The sequence below is a fragment of the Strigops habroptila genome, chromosome 5 (genome assembly GCF_004027225.2).
Source record: "Strigops habroptila isolate Jane chromosome 5, bStrHab1.2.pri, whole genome shotgun sequence".
NCBI lineage: Eukaryota > Metazoa > Chordata > Aves > Psittaciformes > Psittacidae > Strigops > Strigops habroptila.
Window position 1 is genome coordinate 66,860,174 of NC_044281.2, and position 26,700 is coordinate 66,886,873.

Sequence of the window (26,700 nt, forward strand, 5' to 3'; positions counted from 1 at the left end):
GTAGAGATGGATTATCTGGAACATGACTGCATCCAACAGCTGCAAAATTTGTGATGACAGAGGCTCCAAAATACGGAGAAACTCTGCACAAGAAAGCAGTGTTACTCCACCTATTTCTGACCAGAAAGTTTTGGGGTCTATGTCAATGGCAAAGGAATAAATGGTCTTCCAGAGTCACAGGGGTTAATATAACCCTGTTCTTGTACAACACCAAAAAAAAAAATAAGTAAGATCTGTGACTTTAAACCTCTGAAGATAGAGAAAAAGGAGAATGTATGTAATATTAAACCTTTAGAGCTTCATTTTAATAACATTATTCAGACCCTTTCCTTTTGGCTATTCAGACGTGTTTTAATAGAGTCCTTTCCCCTCCTTCACCTCTCTCCCAACCACTCCATCACTCCCCCTCTCCACCTCACATCTTATAATGCTACCAGGATATTTAGAAAGGGACAAGGAAAGAAAAATTTCTTTTGAGAAAATGTTTCGGTGTGTCTTCTGGGAAAGAAAAAAAAAAAAAAAAAAGACGATGAGCTACATTTTCAAATCTTTGAGGAACAGTCCATTTTAAGAGCTGAGAGTACTTTGGTCCTGAGAGGCGGCAACTCATGCAACTTCCCACAAAAGCAAATTCCACATATATAAATCACCTTCTCCCTGGCCCACACCCCACTGCAACAAATGAAAATATCTATACTTCAGAACCAAATTTCTGTTTCAAATATCTTTTGATAAGAAATTAGATAGGTTTTATGAATATCAGGCCAACCTACAAAGAAAAAAGAGAGCCAGTGACATATACTAAATCTTTTCCTGTTTAAGGCAAACAAGGTCAATAGCTAACCAGCTGACAAATTATACCATATTATAGAACCCAGACTTCATTTAGGACTTCTTAATAGGTATCAGATACACACTTAGATGATAAAACTCACTTCCCACATGCATTACTATCCTCCTGTCTATCCTAACCAGTTTATTTTTACCTCTGGAATGAAACCAAGTATAAGATCACAATACTGCAAATTTCCTAATATGCAGCAAAAAAAAGACTTGCTTTCTACATAAAATTAGTAAGTTAATTAACTGTTCAATACTGTAAAATCACTTTAGCTGTTTCTAAAATTATCATCTAATTGTCTTGCACAAACTACCTTCCTCAAAGCAAGTTACACTGAGGACTTAAAAGCACCAGAGGGATATATGGCACTGTTTTAACTTACAACATTTCCAGATTAATAATAATAATAATAAAAGACAGAAACTTCAGAACAAAGAGAGTTCTATTTTCCTTAACAGATTTTTTTATTCTCCTCTCTTGTTAAAATTCCAGCAAATGCATCCGTTTCATTCAAAGACAGTCATGATTTGGAAGTGGTCATCATACTTGCTGCTATTGACAAGTAGACAAGGGCCTTCCAAGTTTTATGTGTATTTTGTGTCAGTTTGCTTTGGTTAGGAGTTTTTTTCACAACAACTGGCATTTCAAAAAAAAAAAAAACAAGGCATGTATAAATATGTATACACACATAAATAATGGAGCAGGAAACCTGGTTTTATTCTTTTTTTCTGTCACTTTGAGTGAAAACAGGAAGCTAACCAAGGTGAAAATGTTTGTGAAAACCTTTATAATGAGAATTAATCTTTAATAGCATTGCTAATTTGTAAATAAAAGTGTTATGTGAGATGTCTCATCAATAAAGAAAAATATGTGAGTTTTAAGATGGGGAAATAAAACTACTGAATAATACTTTTTGATCATCCTTTCCTCAATTCTTGCTTTGTTTGCTTTGGCTAGCTTAAACTCTAAGCTCTTCGGGACATAAAGAACATTTTTTGTGATCTATTTCTACAGCAAGATGTTATATTAAATAAACCATATTGATATATCCTAAACTGAATATAGGAGTGTAAAAGACAAGACTGGACATGAAACTAATACAGTAATACAATAACTTTGAATAAGTTCCAGTAGACATGACATAAATGAATGTGACATAAAAGTAACTTTGGGACAGAGAAAAGCGGGGCAATGCCGCTTTCAGAAGACTGCTTACCGTTCGTAAAGTGCTTTGAAGATGAAAACCCCTACGTACGTATTATGGCTATGGATTACCACTGGAGTCATGTAGCTTCACTTGAAAACTGAGAATCTGATGAATTTGAGACAACCTCTGATTCAAAGTTAGAAGAAATGCACAAATGAAGAGTCCTGTATGATATGGAATTGCTACCACACTACTTAAAATCTTCATTTCTATCATGACAGCTGTAACATCAGATTTCTATAGATGTTTCTGTGGGTAAAATTCTAAATAATAATAACCTTCAGTATGAATGTTGGACTTCCTTTTGAATTGAGGGAGGGGAAAAAAAAAAAAAGATGCTACTATCAGAAACTGATGGCATTTGTGAGTTGAAAGTATATTCTGCCCAGTGATATCAAGACGTGTATTGAACTAAGAACTTCTTTAACCCCACTTGACAGAAACAAAAAGTACAGAAATAAACTGTCCAGTTTACTTGAAATAATTAGATTCTTAGAAGAACATCTAATCTGCTAATTTCTGAAACTTGAAACTGAAGGACTTCAACGTTGGAAAAAGCAACAGCACAATTTTTACTGTCATATTCCATATAGCCCAAATTTTAACAAGTGAGTCAAAACTTTAACAACTAAAATTTCTGTTAGCATAGAGGAGAAAGAAAATTGCAAATCATCTTTTTCTCTAGAGTTACACTTTAACAACCCAATCAAACAATTGGTAAAAAAACCCAAACAATAAACAAAGCAAAGTTAAATATTGATTCAATATAAGAATTCCTGAGAATTCAGCCATAAAGTCTAAACTGAGAAAACTGTATTATCCTGAAGGGATATGTCTCCTCCTTGTTGGGTCTACATTTCCACGCCTACTGAGAGTGAAGTGGGGAGAGCAGATCTCATAAATTAGTGATTCAATAGCTGTACTCTTCATTGGGAAAAAAAACAAAGACTAACTCCCTTACTCCACCCCTGCCCCAATACCCAGTATACAAGGCACAGAAATACATGTTGCAAATCAGTAAGGACTAGAATTCGTTTTACAGGATACATGCAAATACTTTGTGAAGTTACAGCTAAGTTTTTTATTTTGGTCTACATCAAGCATTTGAATCCCATTCTCAAAGCAGCAAAATACTAAATAAAAGGCAGTGAAACAAGAGTCCAGAAAAGGGGATTTTGTGGGGTTTGGTATTTTAACATAAAGAGGAGAGGATAGCTGCTTTATTAGCTTATATTTTGATTTTATTTCTAGTATGATTGTTTATTATTGGGATACAGTACTGAAAAGCTCGTGTTCACACGATTCCAAAGAAAACTTCCCACCTCATAAACTGGAAATAATTGGTCCAAACTTGTCAAGAATGAGCATTTCTTCAGTGACTTCACACTTGTTTGTAGTGACTGTGTGTGACTGTGTCAGACACATTTTCAGTAGCAATACTTCTACTAGATATATGCCACAAAAGAGCCAAAATTGCCAAAGTCAGCCAAGGTCCATGCCACTTAGGTGAAAAAAGAAACCAAAACATTAAACTAACAAACCATAACTTCTTAAATTTGCTGATAAGCAACATTACCCAGCATGCAAATGAAATGTTACACATCCATAGCTTCATCTCTTAATAGCTTAAGAGATACGGCAGAGGCAATTCCTCTGTCATCTCTGCAGAACAGTTACAAGAATTTGGCTTTGATCTTCCCTTCCAACAGAAAAAAGCACTAGAGAAGCAGCATCCCTATATATTAAGTATATATATGAGATTACTTAATCTGCCCAAAACCTCACAAACTGTTTGTTACATTGTTTCATTATAGTGTTACTGTATCTAAATTCCTTTAATCACCTCTACATTTCTTAACTGCTAAAGCAATCCAAAAGGTTATGTTCCATATGTTAAAGCTCTCTTTCTCTCTATGGGCCCATAAAACTGAATGGAAGCAGGCAGTGTCTACTAGAATATTCTCTTTTGCCCAAGTCTTCCATGCAGCTACAAAAACAAATGTAAGAGCACTAGTGTTTGAGCTTTTTATCATTATTTTCTGCAGCTGGCCAAATCTCACAAGTGTAATTTAATTCATCAGAAACAGTTGCTCCTGGACAATCTCTGACATGTTCAATCAAATTGTCATCTGTATGTTCCAGCTACTGAAAAATATTATCTCTCTAACAGATTTTAAACTTTTTTCCTTTTTACCTTCAAGATTTAGCCTTAAATTTATTCATTGAGAAGGAAAAAAACTGAGAAGACAGACTGTAAGAGGGAAGGGATAAGTTTAGGTGATACATGGTACTATACTCATCCATGTGAAATACAACAACAAGCAATGATTTGTAATGTTTTATATCAACTAAGCACACCTAATCAGCTCTCAGGTCAATGGCTATTTATAAGCTAAAAAAATCTCAACCAACCACAGTATCTTTCTGAGTACAAGCAAACATTACCTGAAATGCACACATTGAGGGTGATACTATCAAGTTTACTACTGATGACTTAAATCATATGTATAAGTGAGCAAATCCTCCCACCTACCACTTCAAATGCACCACCTTCCCCATTCATCTTTTCTCACTTCTGTTTCCAATTCAATTTCTTTTCATTACATTGAATACGTACTTCTGTTGATCTTATCCTCAGCTGGATTCATCTACTAGTGTTTAGCTCGTTAAAAGTTTCTTAAGGAAAAAAAGTCTAAATAAGACTCTGTAAATCAATGCTTAAGAAGAAAAACCTTTGCAGACATGCTGAGTGTGAGTTTCTACAGCTCTTTAAGCAACGGGAAAAAAATTTTTCTTGCCTGCCCAAGATGTTGACATTTTTTATTTTTCATGGAGTACAAACCTTAACTATATAGGCAGCTATGTAAACTACAGAAGTAGCAGTGAACTTATCACCTAGGTCAAAACTTATGTTGATGTAATAATTTTATTCTAAACCAGCCTATTAAAATTTAAGAGGAAGTGTAGCTTTTCTATCTTGTGTACTAACAAGCAAAAGTTCCCCAAATGAATAATCGGCATACAGCTAATCAGCATCAGGTCACTCAACAGTTATAGCTAAAACTGAACCAAAGCCTACGCATCACATCTGTACATTTACAAGCTCCCCAGATGTTATAAATTACTATCTTTACCACTTGTCTCCCAAAAGTGTTGACTTAAAGAAAATGCAGTGAACAGTGGAGATGTTCACAGCAGGAATTGTCAACAGAACTAAATTCAACAGTAAAAGATCTGTTGATGTGTGCATGATGTAAAGGGTAAATGTCATAGAACTATTACCACTTGGGTCCATTACAGGGCCATTACTTTCACCTATACTTGATGATACAGTTGGAAGAAGTTCTACTACTTTACTCACAATACACAGCATTTATTCAAGTTTAGCCATAACCTATTTCCAAGTCTCCTGGGGAGATAAAAAAAAAAAAAGGCAAAACACCAAACTGTGAGTCATCTTCAATTACCAGACGACTCAGAACAATATTGGCGATTTAGTAATTTTAAGTGTTTGTACACAAACTCTTGATAAAAAAAAAAAAGACATCAAATTCCAAACTTTATTTAGAGGAGACAACAGAGATGGGGGAAACCAGAATCAGGCAGCACTCCAGAAGGCAGTTTACCATTATCGATACCATACATTTATTGCCAAGATAGTTTGAGCCCATCCAGTCGCCAAGTAGAAAGGTGCACCAGCGAGCTCCATCAGCTGTGCTAGCACTGACATTTTCCAAACCACCACACACAGCAGCATGCAATTTACATCGGGGTAAGCCCAGCTTCCCCTGCTCGACCAAAACGCCAGCAAGTTTCCAAACTGAGAAGAAAAAAAAAACAAAAAACACAAACAACCCACCCGACTCTCACTTTTTCAAAGCCGGGCCAGTGTTAGAATCTGCGTGGAGCGCTTCTGCCTGCTCCTGCAGCCGCGCCGTGGGGTCCCCGTCCCTCCCCGCAGCCCTCTCCCCTGGGCGCCCCGCACCATCTGCTCCCGCGAGGAGGTCCCGGGGCCAGGTGCGCACTGCCCCGCGGGCCGTACTCACAGGGACACGGTGCGGTTGGGCAGCACGGCGGGCTGCAAAGTTTCCACCAAGTCTCCGCCGCTGCAGACCACTTTAATGCGGAGGGCCGGGCGGCCGGGCCCCTTGGCGCGCTCGGCAGCGCAAAGGCAGCGGTCCACGATGAGGTCGGGGCAGTTCCTGCTGGCCCCGCACAGCCCCAGCACGGCGGCCACCAGGCAAAAGAGGCGGCGGCACAGCCCACGCATGCTGAGCCAGCCAGCGACCCGCCAGCTGCCACCACCACCGCTCCGCGCCACGCATGGCACGCGCCGAGCCGCTCCGCGCCCCTCCGCGGGCGCCGCGCTCCGCTCCACGCCTCCTGCGCCCACCCCAACCCCGCCCCGCCGCGCCTCTCGCTGCGGCCGGCTCAGCTCCGAGGGACTCCCCCTTCCTCCTCCTCTTCCTCCTCCTTCTCCGAGGAGCCGCCGCTCCTTTCCTGCGGCAGCCCGTGCAGCGGTGGCGCTGAGCGGACACCGCAGCGCGCCCCGGCCCCCTCCGCCAGCCGCTCACCGGGTGCGCCCCTTCCCAGGAGCCGGGGCCGCCCTTGCGCCCCACCGGCAGCCCCGGGGAGTTCCCTGCGCGGGTGCTACCTGCGTTGAACTACGGTTCTTTGAGCCCGCGTTGGTTGTCCGGTAACGCGGGGAAAATAGACCGGTGCGCCAAGGACGAGCTGCAGCGGGCGCGACCAACCTGGGCACAGGCTGGAAAATCACGAGCTGGAAAAAATATGGGGGAATCTAGTTTTGGAAATAGCCATCTTTCCTAGCGCTCTCGAGAAATGCGCGTGCTAAGTGCTGTTCATACCTATGGTGGTGGGAAAGGGTTTTCAGGCTATGGGCAAAGGTCAGCGTAGACCAAGAGACAGGACTGTTGTCCAGCCAGCTCCGCACGAAGCTGCCACTGGCGCCCGGGAGGGTCCATGCAATTAGCTTCCTTCAGACACATCAGATAGTGTTGTGGACATGACCTAAATCAATGGTTTGATCAGTAGTTGAAGGCTGTTTCATCATCCAGGTCAACAGGCAGATTTCTTTCTTTTCTGCTTGCATTTGTTCACTTCACCACTCTGGCTTTGGAACATTCTCAGTAGTATTTTGTGATTAGTAACTCTCATGGTAGATTTTCAGTACCAACTGTAAGCTACCCTGTGGGGCACTTTACTGAAAGTGAGCAAAAATCCAGTTTGTAACAGGAACTTCCATTTTTAATGGGCAGAGAGAGCATGTTCCTTGCCTTCTCTTACTCAGTGGAGACACGCTGCACATTTTCATTGCAGGATCTAGGCCAAAGTTACTAATAGTCTGCCATGGCTGTAAAGCTATTTTAAGAAATTACTAGGGTTGTTTTAAACAATATTGCATTATAGTCCCTTAGGGAAGATTTGTCTTGCACATTTACGATGCCTGTTATCACTGTGTTCTAATATTGAATTGGACCCTTTAGGCACTAAGTTTATTAATAAGTGATAGAAGGGTTAGTGCCCTTGTGAGACTCCAGGCTAATAGGAACTTTCTCAGAAACAATCTTTTTCCGAACAGTTGTTGATTTAAAGAATTATAAATATTACAACCTCTGTTCATTTCTTTTTAAAAGCAAAGCTGTGTAAGGCTTACTGGCAGAGAGCAAAATGGACTGTGTTACAGGAGACCACTCAACACTGTAATGGCTGCACGTTGGTCTTTATCATAAAGAAACCCTATGCAAATGTTTATTTAGCTTTGAAAAATTCTGTCTCAATCATACCATTTTTTAAATCACAAGTGGAGAATACATGTTTATTGGGACATAGCATAGATTTCATTGTGTTAACCTTGTTGAGAAGGAATGGAATTTTTCAGTTGAACTCAGCCCTAAACACAGAATTTTAGCATTTTTTTCAAACTCACTGATCCTGAAAGTTTTTTAAAAATATCATTTTATTAAAGACCAAGAAGGTTTATAGCCACATTGAAGCCATCTATCAAATCTTACAGTAAAGGTAGAAAACATTAGAGGTAAAATATAAGGGGAGTTTCCTCTCCACTTCCCAATGTATCTGATAATTTTTTTCTTTTCTTACCTCATGTTAATACAAGTAACAGATCTTCGTCACCTTCCCCCTCTCACTTTCAACTTCAAATAGGAAGGAAATAAAATTTATACAAGAAATGAAAAGCACAAATGATGGTTCCAACCCTGAGATCTCACAGTCTAAACATCTAATTGAAAGAACGACCTGAGCACCTAAAGAGCTCAGAGTATTGCTTCAGTTGTCACCAGCCAGCACAGCAGAACGTTTAGTTCAGGGAGTAGGTAACCATTTTCCCAGACTTTGGAAGATGCAGCTTCAACCCCACTCATGATATACAAACAGCTGATTTTCCTGTGTCTTGGGAAGGTGGTATAATCCCAGATTCCTTTGTAAAATGGAAGCTGCAAACTGAAAAGCAGCCAACATTGCACTATCCTTGGGTTCCAGACCTGCCAGTTTTAGCCAAACTGTGTGCCTATAGCTTGGGTGCATTTGGATGCTTACACAGCAGATAGCATATGATAGGGCATGAGCTCCTTATCTCGGTTTTAGTGTATGCAAAAAGAGAATTATGAGTTTACACCGTATATTGAAGTCAAAGATACTTGGAGAATTTAAGCATCTGTGCTGTTAAATAGAACTGAGAGAGGATTTTTTTAGTTTATAGTTGACCTTGTACCCTTCAATTTCTCTTAAATCTTTTTAAATCTAGCCCAAGGTTATTGCAAACACACTTTCGGATATTTCTTACAGTTTTCTCTCTTGGTTTGGTCAACAACCAGATTGTGATGTGTGGGGGTCTCCTTTTCTCTGCGGAGCCAACCAGGAGAACTTAAGAAACACTTAAGGCATCCTAGAATGCCAAGTCCTGCTCAGATGAACTTCCTGGCAGATGGAAGCAAGACCAGAGATCAACGTGAAACATGAAATATTTTCTAATTTTAATAATTTATTTACAGTTAAAAACTTGCTTTGGTTATTTGATTAAATCATAGAAGCAAAGGTTAAATTTTCCCAGATCAGAGAAGTAAGAAAATGACAGTATGTGACTATTCTCCTTGTACTTTTATTTCTGTGTATCAAAAGTCTTAAAGATTTTTAGTAGGTCCGTCCATGTATGCATATACCATGATGTTACAATAGTACCCGAGAGGGAAATTTTATCCTGCGGCTGAGTGTGCAAGTGTTAAAAATGAATGTAAATCAATATAGGAAGATAACCCTAAAATGGTATTAGCCTGAATGAATATTAAAGATGTTAAAAAGAATCAGAGGTTAGAGATACAGGTAATTCATTAACATGACACGACATAACATTACATTTAGATCATGTTCCCAAGCACAAAACAGCAGCAGTGCCTACTTAGCATCACAGGACCTTACACAGCAATTAAGTAACAAGAATGTGTTATACAATAATAGGAAATATGGGGGGGCAGAATGTAAATAAGTCAATTTGAATATTGTCAAGATTTCAAAATTGTATGTTAGTATTGGAACAGAGCCATGGAAACTTTAATAACCACAAACAGGTTTTGGTCAGGCTTTTGTTTCATTTCTTATCCAGAAGTTGGCACTCTATCAGCACTCCACCAATTCCTTGAACATTGACCCTTTATTGACAGTAATGAAACAATGAATCATTCACCTCATTTCCTCCAGAGCTTGGTATCCCGGCTCTATTATCACATCATGACTGTATCGCATGCTACTTGTCACATTAACATAGCACCATGTTACGTGTCTGTAAGCCTTGGCAATGAAATTGTTAAAAAACAAGAAGAGTTTTGGCCTAGAAAAAGGATAGGTAAAGTAGCTGGGAAAAAAAATCAATCCAGGGCAGGTATCCCTGAAACACTTGGAATTCTGTGAAAAGACGTTATTTGAAAGGTGATAGAGGAAAAAAGCAGAATAGATGAAAATACACAGTACAACATTTATGTAGAAAAGACCCAAGAAGTTTTAGCTTCACACATAATGAACTAATACGTCAGCATTAGAGGTGGGATAGTCCTGGTCCATAAAGAGTTCGTATAGGGCACCGACAATAGCAAAACAAAGATAATGAAACAATAAAAACAAAGTTGTTCAGAGTTGTTGCCAATCACTAGAATTAATGGAATAAAACTGTGGAAACAGGCTCTCGGCAAAATGATCCTGAACCTATTTAACAGACTGAGTAATCTTTTAAGGAAATGCGGAAAGTGAGTCATTCAGAACTGGAGTAATCAGAGCAGGGAATCATGTACCAGGGGCAACAATGCTGTGTTACAAAGAACTGACAAAACAGGATTTCCATTTCTGCTGTTCTGCATCAGCACAATCAGAAACACCTCTGGTTTTATGCTAAGAAATTGTTATGTAAGAAACCCTCAAATGTCATCGCATTGTTTTCTCTCTACTGGAATTTTGCATCATATTCATAGTTAAAACTATAGTACTGTATCTGAAATCAATACGGTTTTGAACACTTCTGTCCTTTAGAAACCTGCAGAGAGGTTTCTAAAAAGTTGCATTGAACTTTTCATTGAAATAAGGAGGTTCTTGAAGTTAGAGACTTTTTACAAAAAGCCTGTGGCTTTATTTATTCTGTAGCAGAGCAGAGGCCAATGCAAAGTTCTGTTAGAAACCAAGAATGTAGCTCTGGAGTGATGCATAAATAGTAAGCAGTGATCAGTGGGAAGTGGAATAATTATCACAGAACTATCAACAGTGAAATAAATAATATTTGAGGAAAAACCTAGAGTATTAGCTGTTTCTCAATGCTGAGCCAAGTTGTTTTGTTTTGGTTTTTATAATGAATACTTCAAAGTTATTGCCAAATAATATAAACTCCTCTCCCCCCAAAAAATCATACCTACATGGGAGTGTATGTCAGTGTAAATTTCTGATGACCGCCAAATGCCACTCCAACTATTACCAAGTCCCTCAGCTGCCTCAGAGAACAGATTGAAATTGTTCAGAAATGCTATTAATGTCGTATACTTTTTAATGTTCTAGCCTTTGTCCCTTCATGCTGTTTTATTTACTTGCATAGTAGCAGAAGAATAACACTTCTGCATGGTCAGCCAAAGGAGAAGCAGCTTTTTTTAGCTTTGTACCTTCTGAGGTCTCACACAGGGCAAGGTTCATACTGCAAAACTGCACTGAAAATTGAAATGCTGTCCTGCAGAAGGCAGAACAGAAAGTACAGAGAGGACGGCAGCTGCCTTCTGTCCCACAGGCCAGGGTAACTATTCCTGCAGGAATGCGGAGCTTTTATGAGAGCCACCCTCTTGCTCTCACACGTGGTTTTGAGATGCACTGGGAGAATATATTTTTGGATGTTGATGTACAGATGCCAGTGCTTCTCAGTATTGTTCATTCCTAAGACACGTGAAAATTCTCACTGACTTACCAGCACGCCTTGTACCAGAGAAGAGGGGGAGAAAACCGCAGAAGAAACCTAGCACGCTGAAGACCAAATATTTTTGGAGAAAGATCTATTCCAAGTTTTTATTTTTCTGTCATCCAAAAATGCTTTTTCTCCATGTCATCTCCCTGCATAAAGAAGGTCAAATGAGCCTTTTCCACATCTTCCTGAATTGTGAAGACCTCTGAATACCCTCCTTTGTACTTCTAGAGGTGACAGGTTAGGTAGTCAGTTCATCTCAGAAAAAATATAAAATGGTAATTGGGTGGATATTATAAGGTCAGAAAGATGACAAAGGTCATAGACATAAATAGCAAAAGCAATACCTATTTGTGCAACTTCATTAATGGACTTTAAATATACTTTATAGTAATTGTTAATGGAGTTTGGGTCTGAAGCACAGTCAGAGAATACCAGAATGGAATGCCAGAATATCACCTGATCTAAGGTCCCAGATAAAATAGTGTCAGCTTCAAAAGTACATTTGGTTGCTCAGGGCTTGACCAGTGACATTTTGAACCACTACACAGGTGAGGATTTCAGAGTCTCTGGGCCCCGCTCCAGTGTTTGATTATTCTTGCTATGAAGAATTTTCTGTCCTTAGCTCTTAATATAAGTTCCCCTGCAGATTGTATCTATTCTCTCTTTTTCTTTTGCTGTGTACCTCTGGGAAAAAAGTCTAGCTGCCATGTACTCTTCAACTACCCATTAGATAATTGAAGACAGCATGAAGATCCTCTTTTTGCCCCCTCTTCTCCAGGCAAAATAAAATCCTGCTCTCTCCTTTGCATGTCAGGTGCTCTAGCGCCACAGCAGTCTCGCTGACACTCCAACGAGTTAGAGCCAGTTTATCCATGTCTTTTTTGTATGACTGTAACATCTTGTGAAAATGTATGAATGGTGCAAAATAAAAGTGGTTATTACTCTATTATTTTCCTTCTTAACTTAATGGCAAGGATATTCAACAAATTTCTGGGTTACTTGCTATTGTGCATCCAATGAATTAATATGACATATTAACCTAACCTGTATTTCACTGCTTGCTGTTCTAGTCACTTGCAATAGAAAAAGTAAAATAATGATTTATAATGTGAAGACAGGGATTAAAGAAAGAATCTCATTATATAAGAGATGCTTAAGATAGACAAATGTTGCATTGCCTGTTACATTTTGTCCTTGTCACTCAGTTATGTGGAAATCTATCTGAATGCAAACAGTAGTATGATAGAGAAGATTTCATGCATAGCTAGTGGTTCTAATAACTTACTCATTTTTAAATGGCCAATTGAAAACACAGGGAAAATGAATTACGAAGACTAAATGAGAACTTTTATTTATACTTTAACAGAGTTTTTAAAAAATAAACTATACCATGGCTTGAACTAATTTTGTTGGATTTAAGTAGATTCCTATTTTGTGGCCAAGTTAGAATGTCCATTGATAGAAGTACTAACATGTAAAGCCAACAAATCCAATTACCACTAACAGCTGTGCAACATTTCTGCTAATATCAGTAATAGCTCACTCTAACTAAATTCTGATACATTTACATCTTTCTCTAAATTCCTTCTGTCAAAACAAATTTCTGTCCCTGTTGCCTTGCAAGCAGAAAACTCATCTATTATTTTCTGTCTGCATATTCCAATTTTCTTTTCATTTCCTACTTCACACCACTTGAAATTGTGTCAGTCACAATTACATATTAGTTCTTTCAAGTTCCTTTGGAGAGTTCAAGTCTTCCTCAACTAAAGATGGTTTATAAACTGACCTCTTCTATCTTCTTCCCTGTATTTCCAATGTCCTTCGGATTTGTCAGTATTTCTTGTTTGTTTTATACTTTCTATACAGTCTTGGAGAACTGGAGTGTTGCCTTGGCCTCCTCATGCAAAAACACCAAGAATAATTCGTAATATTTTAGTCTCTATCATACTTTTTAAGAAGTATTATGCCATTTTATATCATTTGCCTTGGTACTTTTAGAAAGGAAAACCTTTGGTGTTATAAGAAATCAAAGTACTATATAACTACCATACTGGATACATCAACAGCAGCAAATATCAACAAAAAAAAAAAAAAAAAAAAACCACCAAAAAAAAAAAAAAACCAACCACAAAACAACAAACACCTAAAAGTAGTAGTATTACAGACATGGAAAATAAAAAGCATATGTATTTGCAAATCTTAATTGCTGTTAAGCATAGCACAGATGATTCACAAAAACATTATCACTTTTAAAGGGTCCCACCTACATCAGAATCCTATAGTATCAAGACTAGATGCTGAGAACGTAGCTGTTGCCTTAAAACTCAGAAATGCTGATATCCAAAAAGCCTACTGTAAAAAAATTAAAAAAAAAAAATACTCCTAAAGCTCTCTAAACTGGTGTGATAAAGAATATTAGAACCAGTTTAAACATCTGTGATTAAAAATCCAGAAATATACTATACTAATATTCAGGAAAATAAAATAACTGCAAAGGTCACTGAAATTATTTGTTTCTCGTTCGTAAAGCTTTGTGTCACACAGGTATTGACCAGTATCGGACACTAAACCTACCACAAAACAAGCTGATGAGGGCTGCTTTTTAAATGAAGACTTCTAGCTCCTGAGAATTACTAAAAAGCTATTATTGTTTTCTTGTAAAATGTACCGTTTTCCCACTGTTTCCTAACCTCCTCTCTTAATATGCAAGCACATTTGGAATACTGAATCACACTCCAGAATGGCAGCAATTGGTATGCATACGGTGTTCATTGAGTCAGGAAACATTCCTTACCAAATGGATATGGATTTTTGTGAATGCATAAAAGCCCTTTAAGAAGCTTAATAGAAAAGTATGAAACCTTTTACAAACAGCATTCCAAAGCTGGATTGCCAAAAGCAAATGCACATAAATAGCTCAGATAATTGGAGCCGTATTCCTGCACCCATCCCCAGTGACAGAGTGGGACTGCAGACCACGCACCGTGGTTTGTATCAGCTTCCTTGTCTGGGTTGATCCTTAAGTTGCCCTCATCTTCTTTCAAACACCACCAATTTCGCTTTTGTCCTCTTTGCCAGAGCTTTGGCGTTTGTTAGTCACTGAACATAGCTTCTCACTTTCCACTTACAAGTAGATTTTTAAATCCTGCACTTGTTACAGAAGCCGCTACAGGCTGGTGCAAAGATCTGGGCTCACTGTGCTGTACACGTGCCTTCTCCCGGCACGGCAAGTCCAGTCCCCAAAACGAAAGAAAGGGAAAGAGGAGATGAAATCCAGCAGGACAGTGGTAATGCAAGGAACAGAACACAGGCACCTCAACTTTACATTCCTCAGCAGGCCAAGGGGCACAGCTGCTTTCTGATACTATTGAACATTGTAATGGTGGTTTTGATGAGTCTCCTGTAAAGAGCCATCTACATAATACTATTCATTATCTGTTTTCTTTATCTACATTTCCAAAACCATGTGTATGGCATATGTTTCTCATCGTTGACTATGACCTTTGTTTATCTATAGTTTTAAAATCTCTGACTACTGCCAGACACTATTAAAAATAAACATTTTTAATTGTTTTCATGTTTTATCCTCCCCTCCCCTTTCCACCCAAGTCCAACAGGATGAAACATTGTTTTTGCTTGGGATACAGCTTCTTCTGCTGCAAGAAGGAAGAGGACTAGAAGGAAGTTGTATACATATTATCAGAATAGTTTTATATTCAACAGTCTGGAAACAAAGCAAACTACCATCTCCCAGCCCCCTTTAATATAGGTCTCACCATTCCCAGGCTCTATCTTCAGCTGCGGGGGCAGAAATGAACACTGAATTGCTCTCCTGCCTTTAGCCCAGCCAAACCTAACTCTTTCTTCCCAGCAAACTCCCAACACGAGAGGCCATCTTCATTTCCCATATAACCAAATAGCCAAACTGTTCAGTGCAAGGTGAGTTTTTGTTTCTTCAGGCAGAGAAAAAGCATTCTGCGTCCAAAATGAGTTGCTTTAACAACTAGAATAAATGATGAAAATGTCACAACTGTGCTATGCCACTTTACACCTTCTATTTATAATTTGTGGTTTTGTCTTTGGAAACAGACGCTGTTTTGGGTTTTTTTGGTTGGTTGGGGGTTTTTTGCATGGTTTAAGAACCTGATTCCAGATCTAGGCAAAATGGGTGCAAAATACCAGGGAAAAGTTAACACACAGCTTTTTTCAGTCTTTTTGATCAGCTGGCTTTTATGGTACATCACTCAGATTAGTCTTTTCCGTTTGATTTTGGGCTACAAAGCCACGTTCAGGGAACTGGGATGCCTCCTTGGCGCCATGGATTTTACTACATGAAGTTTGCCACTCTGATAGCATTGCAGAGCTTAGACATCTTAGCGTTTAGGTGAAGAGGATAGAAATACATTAATTAAAAGGTGCTCCTAAATCTCCTGCAATATTATTTTCAATTCTTGGTGTACCTACCAGAAGCAGTAAGAACCAGATCTTTTTGATACCTGGCATAGCACCTTTTCTGAAGCAAGCTTCTACTTTATTTCTTAGTCAATAATAATGAGAATGTTTTAGAGAAGCCACTAGGCTGAATCAGTTTCCCAGTGTGAACAGGGGTAGATCATACTACGTGTCTCAGTTTTCCTTTTTTCCATTATTCTTCCATTTTACTTTTTTAAATTAAATCTCCTTAGGCAAAGCCATTCCTTAATAGACACTGCCTGGCACAAGGGACCCCAGACAGAGGTGGTGCCCTTCAGCAGGTGCAGTTTCTGCAAAGCAGTGTAGGATCAGGTTCACATAACATGCTCTGAAGCTGAAAACAAAGAACCCCAAAGAACTCCCTTATCTTTGGTAAGGGTGGGGGGAGAGAAAGAAAAGGGAAAAAAAAAGGGGGGGAACAAAACACGTAGGTGACCCTCACCCTCCATCCCTGTGAGGGTTCCCAGCTTCCTTCTCCTGCCTTGCAACTGCATGGTGAGGTAAAATCTCCCTGGTGAAAGTACCAAGTGAAGAAAAAATGGACATCTGACTGGGATATTTAGGGACAGCCTGGCAGATTGTGAAGCAGTGCAGTCCCGATGGAAAAAGGCTACTAACATGCATCTTTGGAAAGATTACTGCCTTTCTTCCCAGACAAAGAAGGGGTAAAAATATTCTTAGCCCTTGGGAAAAATTCAGAATGAGTGTATGTGTCTGCCTGGGGCAGTAGGGGTGTTCAAAGAAGAGGTGGGTAGAAGTTTTTACACTCCTCCTGCATGTCTGAGAAGGAGGTAGAAAACAGGGAGGGAACAGTTAAAGAAAGTGATTACATGTTATTTCTTTGCATGGTTTTGTTTTGTTTAGATGATTACTGGTCTGTATGTGAACATAAATTCCTTATGAATATATTAATTTATTTCCTTGCTCCTTTTATGCTCTCTCTCTTAGATCCCTTTGTACAAGAGCCTGCAAGAGGAATTTCTCATCTCTCCTTCTCTAATTGTCTTTAGCTCAATCTTGACAACAAAAGTGAGTGAAATCAACCTTCCCTGCAGGTAGGAAAGTCAAAGTCCATGGCCTAAATTAGTGATCCATGATTCAGAGATTTGTTCCTCCATCTTATCTCAGCAGGTGGCCATACAGCATGTGGTACAACACCAGAGTACCAGCGTGAGCCTGTTCCCACCAGGGACAGCAGTTATGCAGTGCTGATGGGCTCAGCTTAGATATGCTGACTGGAAAGGTACAGTCACTCCTCAACAGGAAGAGTGATGGAAAATTTGGCTGCAGAAATTTCCATCCCATGATGTCCTCAGCACCATTGTGCTTGGAAACTGCTGCTATGTTGAGGTAGCAGACAAGCCTTGAATTTCCAGAGAAACTGTAAAAATCAGGCATCTCCATCTGCTGATGCTGCCATCCACACTTCCTGTCTCAAACACACTGAATGGATGTTCTGGATCACGTACAGCTCGTGAACCGTGGCCAGCAGCATGGCTGAATGCAGCCTCCTGCTCCCCTGTTTGCAGAGGAAACTTTCATCTCCTGACTATACCATCATTTAAAAAGTAATAATTCATAATCCCAATTCATAATCCAGAATTACTACTGGATATTTAGATCCCCCAGGCAAATAAAATATTTTAAAGTTATGGTATAATTGAGATTAGTGACAGCATTTCCGCTGAACTCACATAGCCAGGTTTTCACACACTAAACCTTGCGAAAGTACCAGAACACTAATTAGTAATGAGGGGTTCCACTGATGCTCCAACAGCCTGATCTCCTGCGTAAGAGAAGCTCTTGGGACAAATTCAGGAATTTCCTGGATTGTGTCTTTAATAGAAATAAAATATAAATAATTCAGAAAAAATATATCCAACATTGACTGATGGATTTCTGGTAATGCAAAAGCTACAAGGTCATTACTAAAATAGGCATAAAAGTTAATTTCTGCCATTTCTACATAATCTGCATCTTGTTTGTATGAGAATTTGCTTAGCTTCTAACTGAAGAGATGGAACTTTGTTCTACTACTAATTAGTCAATAGGAGAGTTACCTGTTTTCAGGACCCTACTTGTTATAGGTTGGGAAAAATTACCTTTAGCCTACAGATTATAAACTAAGTGGATTGAACTTTTTGAGTTTTATCATGAAGTTTCACACCCTCTTCTCATTCTTGTGATTCCTGTCTGACCATACCAACTTTTTCCTGTAGGAATTGGGAATGTGATATTCAGGCAGCTACACACAAGCTGATTATGCTCCTCCTTGAAACCACACATTTCCGCTAACTTTGGTGAAGGCTTGTAGCAAACTGGCTTGAGTGATTAAGCAAATGTTCTAGAAATAAATTTCTCACAGAACCCTTGATATCATAACCCAAAATTAGGCTATTGTAAAGGCACTTCACTGCACTTTACTGAACAATTCAGCAATTTCAGCTCATCCTGCCAATACGAACATTGGGTTAGACTGAGATATGATGTTTTCTGGAAAATTTATGAACTGGAAGAGAAAAGAAAGAGGCCCAAAAATTGTTCAACTATAAAATAAGTTTCCCCTTTTAACCAAGATCTGATCTTCCTGTGATACTTTCCTGGGGGTAAATTATATAACTGAAGTAAATAATTAGATGCTAGAATTTGTGTGTGTGTGTGTGTGTGTGGTTGGTGAGGGATCTAATTGTCAAAAACATCACAAAGTAGCATTGGGTGTATAATTCCTCAATTCTCATTAGCTGCAAACAAATCAAATAGCTCTGACTCTTCTTGTAAACAACCTAGAAGTTACACACACTGATTTTTAAAGGCAGGGTAAAAGTTCTCCTACTTTATTTATAGAGGTGGAGAGAGACAAGGATATCCTTTGGACTACTGCAGCTCAAAACTCGGAAAGAGTTTCCTGCTTCCAACTGTGTCACTAGGAAACAGGAAAAGCAAAAAAGAATATTTACCAAAAAAATATTCCTTTAGTTTGTATATATTATATCAAACTGCTATTACTACTGGCCATGAGAAAAAAGCTTAACATCTAGTCTTTCTGGACTTTAGGCTGTTTATTATCATATATTTACACTTCTGTAATCATAGTTAGCAACAGAGTTCCTCTGTGCTCAGAGCATATTTCTAGGCTAGGAATAGCTATTGCCAGAGGAAATAAGCAAGGGGGTCAGGGGACAAGCAAATTAAAAACAAACCCAAAATAACCCAAGGATGTACTGCTTTGGTAAATATAAGCTTGTTTTAAATGCTTTTCTTGTAAAGAGGATGTCTATATTTGATCAATAATAGTACATTTATTGAAACTTACAGGAATCCATGAGGTATTTATTTCCACGTGAAACACAGCTCTGAAATCTGTGAAGGTGACAAGGAGACTTAATAATGCATTCCCCACCCCCCAATGGGTGTTAATCCTGATTAATCCGAATTTTAATGATATTTTACAGTCTGAATTTTTTAAGTTGTTACCATAACACACAGAAAATCCTTAGCATGGCTGCCAAATTGATCTAATCCTGTACTCCACTTTAAGTAAAAATAGTAGTAGCATTCAATGTTTTCTTCCACTACAGGAAAGAAACCTCCTAGCTATGTTTTGCTGAAGATGCACAGCTGTATTAAGGCTCATTATAAGAATCACCCACTTGCTTAGTTTTCAGCATAAGTCATGCAAGTGGTAACAGATGGTTTTCAGAAAACATTTCATTATGTTATAAACCCCATCCCTTTAAAAAAAAAGGGGGGGGGAGGGGTGTGAGCAAAAAAATAAACAAAAATCCCTAACCAGCAACAAACCACAAACACCCTCCCTCTCCAAAACACAAACCAGAACACCACCACAGACAACATAAACAAAAAAACCCACCTCACCCACACAAAAAACTATCAGAATTATCATGTATAGGAAGGCAGGTGCTAGCAAAAATTTTTTTTTGCTTAGCTGAGGCCTAATCTGGAAGCTGCAGAGAAAGTTTGAAGAAGTCATACAGAAACATGGCAGTCAGATGACATTTTTCTTGTATTTTCAATTTGTCCTGGGTTCAGCTATAGCAGTCATTTTTCTCCTGCTTAGTAGCTGGTGCAGTGCTGTGTTTTTTAACTTTCAGCCTGGGAACAACGCTGATAACACCGATGTTTTTAGTTGTTGCTAAGTAATGTTTATTCCAACCAAGGACTTTCTCAGTCTCATGCTTTGCCAGGGAGGAGGAGAAGCCGGGAGGAAGCAGAGACAGGACACCTGACCCAAACTAGCCAAAGGGGTATTCCATACCACAGCACGTCATGCCCAGTATATAAACCGGGGGGAGTTACCCGGAAGGCCCAGATCACTGCTCGGGTCGGGCTGGGTATCGGTCGGCGGGTGGTGAGCAATTGTATCCTCTCCCCTTGTTATTTCACTAATCGTTATTATCATTGGTGGTAGCAGTAGTGGTTTTGTGTTATACCTTAGTTGCGGGACTGCTCTTATCTCAACCCGTGGGAGTTGCATTCTTCCCATTCTCCTCCCCATCCCTCCGGGAGTGGGGGGAGGAAGAAGGGGGGGGGGGGAGTGAGCGAGCGGCTGTGTGGTTCTGAGTTACCGGCTGGGCTCCAACCACGACACAATTTTAGAGACCTCTGTGGAAGTGTAACCTTTCATATTTCAAACAGTTATTTGAAGGCATGTTACTGCCATCAATACTTGGACATAAATTCATCTAAAGGGCTGATCCTCCTAGCCAGGCTTTCTGTATTGTGCAGTGGAGTGTGTTCTGTAATAAGCCAAGCGATCCAACCAGCTTTGAACAGAGTCAGTAAACAATATTTTCTTATCATGCATACTAGATAAAGAACAAATTTGTTTGACATTTAAAATTATTGGATACTTAAGTAAACTAATGGTTGGCTGTGAAACTGATCATGAGTAAGTTCAAATATTGTCATAGGTGATAAAACTTTTAGAGGGTTGTATAGCTAAGCTGTGTTACAGTAAGAGTCGACCTTAAAAAAATAATACTTTTTAAAATAATCTCTTCATCTACTCTCCATTTCCCCCCCTTGGTCTGAATACTTGTGTATTCCAGGGAATGGCTTAAGCATTAGGAATGTGTTTTGAAGCCAATTTTCTTGACTTTATTTTTATACTGAAAAAAAAAGTCTACCACTTTTAAAGGGCACAACTTCAATGTATTATTTCTCCGCCTGCACAACGGGCATTCTTACTGAAGAGCTAGAAATCTTATCAAAGCACTGTCCCCCAAATTAAAACTGGAACTAACAGTTTCAGTCACAATGCCATCCTTACTGCCAAATATTTCAATATTTCATGGTAATGCAGCACATTAATTGAACAAATTCCTTTTGGGGGGAATGAGAGGGGAGTGTGTGTGAAAGAATCTACACATCTTCCCATAGGACATTAGAGTCACCTGGACATTTCTAAAAGTGGAAGAAATCATATTCTCTTTGTTTCTTTCCTTCCTCACAACCACTTTTCTTTTTCCCCTTAATGATGAAGACACGGGTGATTTTGCTGATATACTATTAGCCTGACATGGGATAAACTCCAGAGCAGGGAAATGTCTTCAAGGAGCATAAGATTGAAAGGTAGGATCTGTGCTGGCAAAGGCAGCACAGCACCAGTGTCGTACTCAGTGCTTCAGCACTGAAATGCAGACCTTGCAGCAGCACCAGGTTGTCTGCTGCTTTTTTTCAGCCTGTTTCCCAGCATGAACCAAAATATTCGGCACATCTAAGAATTTTCTTTAAGTCTGCCAAGGGATGTTCAGAATTAATAATACCTTTCTGCAGAAGGTCATAGGTGTATCTCCCCATACCACTTAGGAATGGTTTAAAAAGTAGAGTTTAAAATTAATCCATAACTCAGTTTAGAAGTGAATGAAATAAAACAGGAGGTATACACTTTAAAACTATTTCCAGAATATTCCTGAAGTAGTTACAGTAGCGAGAATAGTGGTGATTAAGCATTACTTCTCCCTTTCACATTTTCTGTGATCATTTGGAGGAAAGGGTCCATAGAAAAAATAAAAGCTTTTCCCTTTTAGCCTGCACAAAATTATCAACTTTTACCTTATCTCACATGATTTGAAGAAAATGTTACTTTATTTTCTTTTTTATGTTATTTTAAAATAATGGCCCTGCAAATAAGAGATGTATACCAACCAACCACCCACAATAGTCATCAGTATAGCAAAGGCTTTGCTGTCAAGTCTCAAAATTCTGCAGGCTGGTTATAGATGTTGGAGACATCTGATGCTCCTGCTTGTAAGAATTTATTCACAGGATTACCAAGGAACTAGCTCAGAGAAACCCAGACAGCCCTAGCACGTTTATGATTCAGTCATCAACTTTGTTAAATTCCTATCATCTGTCTTATGTCCCAAAGCAACCTGGTGTTCTGCTGGTTTTCAGAAATTTCTTTTGAAGAACAGAGGAAAAAAAAAAATCTACACCATGAAAAACAGAGAAGCAAATGGAAGTGAGTGCTTACAGGGCCCTCAATGGGAATTAAAATAAACGCTCCATGTCACTCCGCTTACAACAAGGAATAAGAGTCTGGAAGTAAATCATCAAGAAAAGCTTGTCTTTTGCCTATCTTCTTACTTATCTGCTCCTTCTCACCAAAATGAATTATTTCTGAGTACCTAAATGGGTCTGGGGAAAAAAAAAAAAAAAAAAAAAAAAGAAGATATTTATAATGCATGGGGTGTTTATAATAAAACAGGATTACTGAATACTTAAACATATAAATCGTAAATGTGCTGTAGCTGTGACACACATGGTCTCCCATACTAACATCCAGAGACTTCATCAGTACTGTGCCAGGTCAGATAAAGCAGATTCCTGTTGTTCCCATCCCCTTTATTTGCTAATGCAAACAGTATTAGACAACTTACCTCTCTTTTACTCTACTGGTGAGTAGCTTCATAAGTATACTAGTCACAACAGATCATCATCTAAAGAATAGATTATATTGAAAAAAAAAAATTTAGAATATCTTTTTTTTTTTTTTTTAAGAATAACGTTTTAAAGAAAATCAAATCAAGATTCTTCCAAAACAGCAGCAAGATCAAAATCTAGCCATTGTAATTTCAGCTCACATTACCCTTTGCTATTATATCTACTAGCATTAGGCTTCCTTGAATTTGTGCATTATATTAAAAAGGGAAAGTTTTGTAGTACCACCTAAAAGTAGTTAACGCTTACTGTAAGAAAATAAATTTTCTTCCAAAAGAAATTTGGGACTGCTGATCAGATCAAGTGCATGAAGTTGTAGAGTAATTAGGAAATCCAAAATAGTCAGACTAAGCTATCTTCTCCAACTTGTCTCCTACTTTTCATACCACCTATAGGATGCATATGCAATTATATCAGACCACTGACCATTTTCCAATCTGGACTATTAGCACTAACACAAAATACCATAAACCCAGGAATTATGACAGTCTGCTAGCTTCAAGGAGGTGATATTCTGCTCTAGGGTATTATTATGAAAATACTTCACTAAGTAATAATTGGCCAATTTAGATGTGTGAACTTCCACACTAAACCCTATAATGTAGGAAGAAGGATAGAATTGTTTTGCAGAAATTACTTTGAGGGGCACATTCAGATGTTTTACAGTTGAACGAATTGAAGTACCACAGCAGGACTTGAAAGAGCTGCAATCTATCCCTGATTCACTAGGAAATCTTGCCACATAGACTTCCATATCTATGATTTACATCCTCTACAGAACATTGTTTTTATGAAGTACTTTGCAATTTACTAGCAAAAAGATATCAAAGAATTATTATTTCTCTTACATACTTCGTGATTTTAATGCTAATCTTTCTTCCAGTTTGCATGTCAAAGTTCTCACTGATCTCAGCAGAAGCAGGATCAAGATCTCTGGCACAATTTTGGGAAGCTTAAGATTTTTCTGATACCAAGCTAAAAGCTTCCAGCGGAGTTGAAGTAGGCCAGATTGATATTTGTCATGTGTCTTTCTACATGAGTTGTATGATTGAGGCTACTGTATGTTTGTTTTACCTTCACCTTCTCAGCCTTTATCATTGAGTTATGGGTTGCAAGGCCTGTTGTACAAACTAGAACTTATCTGATACTACAAAAATGACATTACATTACTTAATCTTAATCCAGTGTTTGCATTATATTCTGATGGAAATCCTAGCTCATTTAGAAAGGATGGCCACATGTAGCTTCCTTTCTGTGGTATAGTACAATTGGTCCATTTTAATCCTCAGTGACAAAAAATGCAACTTTCCAAGAAATAAAGCCTACTTATAAATTACTTCAGTTTGCATTAGTCAGGCAGTAGAAGAATAAAACTTAAATGTGCAGGTTTAAAATATCTGAAAAATTAGTATAGGCTAAAATTAAGCAACAGGTTATTGGAGATGTGTGTCTCCTAGGATATGCATGTATCTCCTGGCATCCACTGGTAGCACCATAGATAAGCTGAAGTTGTTAAAGCACTTTGAAATGTCAACAACAGTCAATTTCATAACTAAGACATAGGTAGGAAATGTGGGGTAGGGAAGAGGAATCATTCAAATATTCAAGCTACTGTCTGCTCATTCCAGCAGCTCTCCCTGCTCACGACCCATAGATCTTTAAAATGCCTTGTTTAAATATCCTAAAATTTATTAAAAAAAAAAAAAAAAAAGTTGTCAGCTGGCCGCAGACCACACATTCCAGAACTGAAGTAGAAAGGAATGTGAACGGGTGGGTGGGGGAGAGGAAGGAAATCAGATTTAGTATTGAAAACAAGACTAAACTGAGAAGCAGCTGATGTGCACTCAAGTAGTTGCAGTGTGCAAGACGATTTTTGTTTATAGTACCTCATGTTCAGAAAAATAAGTGAATAGCCATTTACTCTTTTACTTTGAAGGTTTTATTTTAACTTCATCCATATAACATTTATGAGATACCAAAGACAAGAAGTAAATTCAGATCAGCTGTAGGCCATCTACAGGTCAAAAAGATGGTTAATATTTCTTTATTCAGAATGAAGAAATATCTCAGGAGATACTGATAGATGAATTAATTTAACCAAAGGCTAAGCAAGTATAGTCTCCCAAAGGCAATGAGAATCATAAAAGATTATGAAATAAACCAGTCAGTTTGAAGATGGAGACCAAAGGTTTGTGCTACTGCCAATGTAAAACTATTCTAGGAATTTTTGCATTTGGTGGTAGATTAAGAGTAGGTGCGTCAGAAAAGTGACAGTGCCTAATTGAGCTACATTTAATATTACCTACCTTTACCTTGGGAGAGAGAAGGAAGTAGTCAGCAATATAAGAGGGATACTACCTTTTTAGTCTGATTAGTATTTAGTCTAGAAAGTTATTCTCTAGAAATTCTGCAGATGACACAAAAATACTTTTCACTTTCTACTACTGCTTCTCAGAGGCTAAGCCAGGCTTTTCTCTATTCCTGAAGGGATCTCAGTGGCAAGACCCCAGTTGGTCTGTAGTGGAGAGAAAAGGTCTAGAAAGGTCTGGAAGAAGCAGCGTAGGCAAAGAACTGGAGCAAGGAAATAGATAAATTAGTAGCATGTATTGCTGCCGTTACTGTCAGGGTATTTATTTGGACAGCAAAAGAAGGAATTGGGATGATCAGAGGAAACACTATATTTTCTGTTGTGCCAAAGACCTTACCATGTTTGAAAAGATTTTGTGCTTGTCATTTTTTTTAAAGACATCAGAGATTAAATTGCTATTGTTTGTCCAACATCTGTGTTGGTTCAGCTGGTTCTGGACCCTCATACTGGAGTAAGACATATCACTCTGTACTCAGAGTTACTGCATACTTCAGTGTGGGACAGACCTCCTGTGATGGGAAGATTTGGGATTTGGTAAATTATTTTAGGAGGAAAAGGTAAAAGTTTCTGTAGTAAGGTGAGGTGGCGGGATAGCCCTCTGTACCCAGGGGAGGGAAGCTCTGGTCAACATGGGGAATGCTGCAGCTGATCACAGAGTCAGCTGTCAACATGAACATATTTCTCGCTGCTATTCAGCTGGCCAAGAAGTTCTTCCAAGAAGCCAGTCCTTTGATCTGGTCAAGGACCAGCCATCAATCAGAACAGCACTAGTTGTTTGAACTGGACTCTTATCTTAGTAATGGGGCGAATAATATAAGCCTCCTTCACTGGCTAAATAACAGGTCCCTGGAGGCAAGACAGTCACATGAATTTGCCCCTGAAATGGTAGTTCTGGGGAAAGGCTGGTCCTAAATAACTACTCTGCATCTGAGCTGTCTCGATCACCCTTCCTCATCATTGTTTGTCAACCCCTTTATAATAATGACAGCGTTATATTAGTACTCTTAATTACTTCAGAAATTCCACAGTTAATGGAACAGGGAATTCTTGTTTGTTTTTGCTGGCCCTGTTCCCTTTTGAGGAACAAAAACAATCATCAACAAGGTTTGAATTTGGAGGGGGTTTACGTGAGCATCACTACATTCATCATTTTAAGTTCCAAAATATGGCTTTACATCTCCATTCCCTCAAATCTCTAACACAAATATTTCTGACAAAAACTTTCTAGGGGAGCAAAAATTTCCCTAATTTTGGAAAAAGTAAACAACAAAAAAAACCCCACAACAAAACAAAAAAACCAACCAAACAAAAACCACCAACCTCCAAATCCAAAAAGAAGTTGTCTTTTTTAGCTCTTCATGAAATGTTATATTTCACAC

General features: G+C 38.6%; 1 protein-coding gene across 1 annotated transcript in view; it reads right to left on the reverse strand.

Moving 5' to 3' along the window:
* The window catches only part of LOC115608698 (adhesion G protein-coupled receptor A3-like), a 284,297-nt gene extending 277,959 nt beyond the window's left edge, over window positions 1-6,338 (reverse strand). Inside the window, exon 1 of the mRNA XM_030487919.1 lies at window positions 6,095-6,338. Within this exon, the coding sequence (XP_030343779.1) occupies window positions 6,095-6,318 (224 nt within the window). The 5' untranslated portion in view covers window positions 6,319-6,338. The remainder of the gene's footprint in view (window positions 1-6,094) is intronic.
* Between the last annotated feature and the right edge of the window lie 20,362 nt (window positions 6,339-26,700).